At 44.9% G+C, this 4851-nt stretch overlaps 1 protein-coding gene across 2 annotated transcripts; it reads right to left on the bottom strand.

Moving 5' to 3' along the window:
• Window positions 1-391: 391 nt before the first annotated feature.
• On the bottom strand, window positions 392-2200 carry LOC103444756 (transcription factor TCP9-like). Of its 2 annotated transcripts, XM_029100720.2 has the most exons (2): window positions 780-2200; window positions 392-617 (listed from the first exon to the last, which is right to left on the bottom strand). In XM_029100720.2, exon 1 carries the CDS (start codon window positions 1960-1962, stop codon window positions 820-822), a length of 1143 nt encoding a protein of 380 aa, XP_028956553.1. In that variant the 5' UTR covers window positions 1963-2200; the 3' UTR covers window positions 392-617; window positions 780-819.
• Between the last annotated feature and the right edge of the window lie 2651 nt (window positions 2201-4851).

Genomic DNA, 4851 nt, shown 5'->3' with positions numbered 1-4851 from the left:
CGCCAACCCCACCCCCACCACATCCCTCGGTGCACGCGACCTCATCGCCCAACCATCTATATTTGACAACTTCAACGATGGCCCACCATCCACGGGGATCACATCTCTCTCGTTGATGCTCCTTCCTTATCAACGCCCTCACAAGGAGCGTGTTTTACACATCCCAACCGCGATAACAATGCAACGTACATATTGATTAAAATATCAGTATCGATGTGCAGATTTGTAAAAATATCGATAGATAAATCGAATATTATTATCGATATCGGTTTTTTCAATGAAGATAATGGAAAACTAAAATGAAATTTTAAAGATTGTCAAATATTAATTTAAACAAAATATAAAAATTTATCTAATATTTAATATACATGTTAGAAATACCGATGATATATGTTGATAATTTCTTCGAGATGAAATACCATATTTTCATATTATTTTCATAAAACATCGGCCGTATTGGGGAAAAAACACTAAACGTACATGACACGCAACTTAGAGGAGCGTCGGGGTGTTTGCGGGGTTGAATTTATTTTTTACCACATGTGCGTACGGTCGTCCCGCAAAAAAAGGTTGTCCAGAAACACGGAGAGTTACTTCCACCTCCGCCTCCGCTACTCCTGAACTCATACCCATCGCGGCATTAATTTGAGTCGACAATTATTTTTGCATGCATTTTTTCAAATTTGTTTGAGAAAATAATATCGCTAGATCGAAATTAAACCACAAAATAAAAACACAAATCATTCACATCTGAATTTTCGGAACAAAAACTAACTTACCAAATTACTCAATCGGACGTGAACCGGTTTCGGTTCAATTTCACTGGGTCTGTTGTTGATGTGCCGGTCCAATGGGTTGACCCATGAACTTCAACTCCTGCTTATCGTAAATTTCCAGAGAAAAATCCCTTAGCATCTGTGTCTTGGTCGTCGCGCCGCTTCCGCTGCCGTTACTGTTGTTGCTCGAGGAGCTCACGCTCGGCGGCGCCATTGTCGTTGACGACCTCTTGGCTGCCCTCGCTCCCACCGTGCTCGTACTCGCCGCCGAGTTCGACAGCGCTGGAGATGGAGCCCGAACATCCACTCCTCCTGCTCCTCCTCCGCTGTTCACCACGAAACTCGATATGGGCCCGGCTGCTCCCGCCATGTTAAAAACCGGTGTCATCGTCGGAGATAGGGCCCATATCTGCGGTTGTGGACCAGGAGATCCCGCCCCCGACCCCACCGGGCCCATCCAGAACGCATTTGCCGGAACGATCAACCCGGCGCCGCCCACTGCCCACACCGGAACAAGACCTTGTGGAGCGGCGGGACCCACCGGAGCAAGGCCCGACGACTGTGACACGGCGTCCTTTCTCACATCCACGAATTCGGAATTGGAGGGGCGTTTTCGCTTCTTGGTTGCGGAGGTTGGCGAGGAGTTGTCCTCGACCGACGTGGATGAGGTGGTGGGTATCTTGAGTGTCCCTCCGACGGAGACGGCGATGGCGGGAACGGTCCCGGTGCCTGTGGCTTCAATGATGGCTTGCTCGGCGTGTTCGAGCAGCCAACGGACGGTTTCTCCGTCGGACTTGTGGCCGAGTTCCCGTGTCAGCTGGAAGATCCTGGCAGCGCAGGTAGCGGGTATTCTGATCCGCCGGCCGCGGCCCTCAACTTTCGTATGGCGGTCCTTGGTGGAGGATCGTCGGGTCGGGGCAGAGACGGGAAGCTGTACGGACATGGGCACGGGCATTTGCATCGTGTCCGGGAGCATTCCGATGGGGTGACCCTGCGGCGGTTGTTGTGGGTCGGAGTCAATGGGCTCCTCCTTCAGCGAATGGAACTCCGTCGTTTCTTCGCAGTTGGGTTGCATCGAAACGACACCGTCTCCGTTGGTATGATCGTTGTCTCCCGGGTCTCCGGTGCTGGTGCTGAGATCAGAGGCACCTCCGTTTTCGTCCTGATCCTCCAAATACGACGTCATTCTTGCAACCTGAATCAGAAGAAACGGAAAATATTTGTATCGAAGGAAACTTTGAGAGAGAATTGGATTGTTTGGTTGCCGAGAAACTGCGGGAAAATGATAAGGGTTTTGATCAGTTTCTTTTTCTGCTGTTCTATATTATCCAATATCCAAACACGCGAAGAAAGGAAGAATGGGATCGAACTGTAAAATAAAAAAATATAACGGAAAGAGAAGAAATTAAAAGAATGGAGGCCCCGCCACCCCCACACACATCACTGCCCCACTATTTTTGATTTTTTATATCTGCAAATTTCACAAACACAATGCGATCATGGAAAAATGGTGATGGAGATCGTAGGGTGTAGGATGGCGCCACGTGTTCAGACCTACTTGGGGTGGTCCTATGGGGACTTGTGGGGCCTTCTGTTTGTATGATGTGTCCTAATCAAGAGAATGTCTTACATAGAACGGTTTCACTATTATGTGAAATTTTTCAGTGTGATCGGAAGATGGAATAAGACACCATGTGTCATTATACTAGTGATGTGATGTGTGTTACACCCAACCTTTAATTATATGTATAAGTATGTGTTTTCCCCAAAAGTTTAATGAAATTTTGTATTTAGTCCCCTTTTCTTAACCAAATCTGGACCATTTATCTTGATTATCAAACTCCCTCAAACTGCCACGTGGTAGCACCACAACACACCCCCTTTCCTTTCCCCCACCTCGAGACCTCTCTCAGCTCTCACTTTCTTCACTCTCTCTCTCTCCACACTTTCTTCTCTCTCGAAACCCTCTCATTATTTTCACACTCTCTCCCGTGATCACCTGAGTGCACTTGCATTCACACCATCGTTCCATCGACGGCATCACCATCAAAACCTCATCTTTCTCTCTCTTCCCTTTTCCATGACAAGCACCGAGAGGGTGCAATGATGAACTCTGGCGAACTTCACTATTTATGAGTAGGTGAGCCTCAGAAAATCGTTTTACCCTGTCTTAAATTTGACGTTAGTACGAATTTCTGAGTATGTATGCATGTATGTGTGGTTTGTATGTGGGCTGTGTGTGTGTGTGGTTTGTATGTGGGCTGTGTGTGTGTGTGGCATGTTGGGCCGTGAGTGTGTGTAGGTGTGTGCGTGTATTGTGTATATGGTGTGTGTGTGTGTGTATGTGTCCATGTGTGTGTGTGTTGTGTGTGTGTGTGTTCGTGCGCGTGCGTGTGCGTGTGCGTGTGGTGTGTAGTGAACGTGTGTGGGTGTTGCGTGTGTGCTGTGCATGTGTACATGTGTGATGTGCATACATGTGTATGTGCTGCTGTGTGTGAGTATGTATTGTGTGTGGGTTTGGGCTCAAGCCCAAACCACCCTTTTTGTTCCTAAACCTATCCAAAACCAAGACCCAATAGGTCCTAACCTTATTTAACCTAAACCTACACCCTAATCCGGATCTAAACCCAAGACCCATTTTCCATTACTTGAAATTCTATAGTTGGGTAGTTTGATAAATTGTACATTTTTGTGCTTAGGTGATGTTGCTAGTGAGGATTTCCTTAATCATTCTCCGCACAATTCTACCGCTACAGAGTATTTGTGAGTGGACCCCTTTTAAAATTACATGATTTTATAATTCAATTGCATAAATGAATAGTGTTGATGCACAAAACCGGAGGGGTCTTGGAACAACGTAAATCCAACCGTGAACCTGTAAGAAAGTAAAGAACACAAGATGTATCGTGGTTCACCCCAATGTTTGGGCTACGTCCACACTGATGTTGATTGTATTTCTCTGTAACTGTATGTATGGATTACAAGTGTGAGGGGGGGTCCCTTAGAGAAAGAGAGTTTGAGAGAGCTTTGCTCTGAATATGAGAGCCTCTGTTTGGGGATGTGAGGCCTGAGGATTGTGAGGGTGAGGAGTCCCTTTTATAAACTAAGGGCTCATCCCCTTTTACATAGATCATGGGCTCAATGTCTGGAAGCCCAAGTAACAAGACCCAATATAATATGGTACTAACAAATAGCATGCCTTACGAGTTTATAATTTGATTTTATGTTAAGCATGTTTATTGAAATTGTTAATTTTCGTCTCGTGTTTTTTGTGAGGAATTAATTGTTGGCCTATATTGAGCTATATTTTAAAATATCGTATTTTCTATAAAAACCATGAATTGGTAGACTATCTGATAGATGACGATAGAATGCTAGAACATGTTTTAGAAACCCCTATTTATAGTATAGACGATAGATGATTTTATACTATGAAGTGGTCATTTATGAGAGGCATAACTATTTGTGCGTACCTAGTGGACACTATGCCGCCTGGGGCGAGGATCTGGTGTTGGCAGTTAGGCCGAGATAAATAATCCTTAGCGAAAGGTTGGGGGACACGGAGACAGGCATTGGGCCGAGAGGGAGGTATCTTTGGCTACAGGCACAGAGACTTAGGTGCAGGCATTGGGCCGAGAGTATTATTATTATTATTCAGTGATCCTACCAGCAGCACACCGCGCTTACGAGACAATCTACGAGACGATGCATGCGATGATTTATATGATGTTTTTCCGCATTATATCTTTTGAGATGATTTACAGCATGCTAGAGTTTCAGAAAACCTATCACTTATTATGCTGGTAGTTTTCATTATTTATAAACCTAAGGGTTAGTATGTTCATAGCTGTTTTCGTATTATGCATATATATATAAACCTGGTTCACTCACCCTTGTTTTGCACCCCCTTTCAGGATTTAGAATTGAGGTATACGATCCCAACGTCAATACTTTCGCATTGGCTTATTCGAGTCCTCTCGGTGTAGGACCCACATCCTTTTATTTATTAAATTTTACATCAATTCTTTTAGAACTCTAGTTAGTTGTATGCTCTAAACACGTTCCTAAATTATTA

Source organism: Malus domestica, chromosome 04, assembly GCF_042453785.1.
Source record: "Malus domestica chromosome 04, GDT2T_hap1".
Taxonomy (NCBI): domain Eukaryota; kingdom Viridiplantae; phylum Streptophyta; class Magnoliopsida; order Rosales; family Rosaceae; genus Malus; species Malus domestica.
The sequence above is the reverse complement of the archived record's forward strand: the minus strand, read 5'-3'. Positions and strand labels throughout refer to the sequence as shown.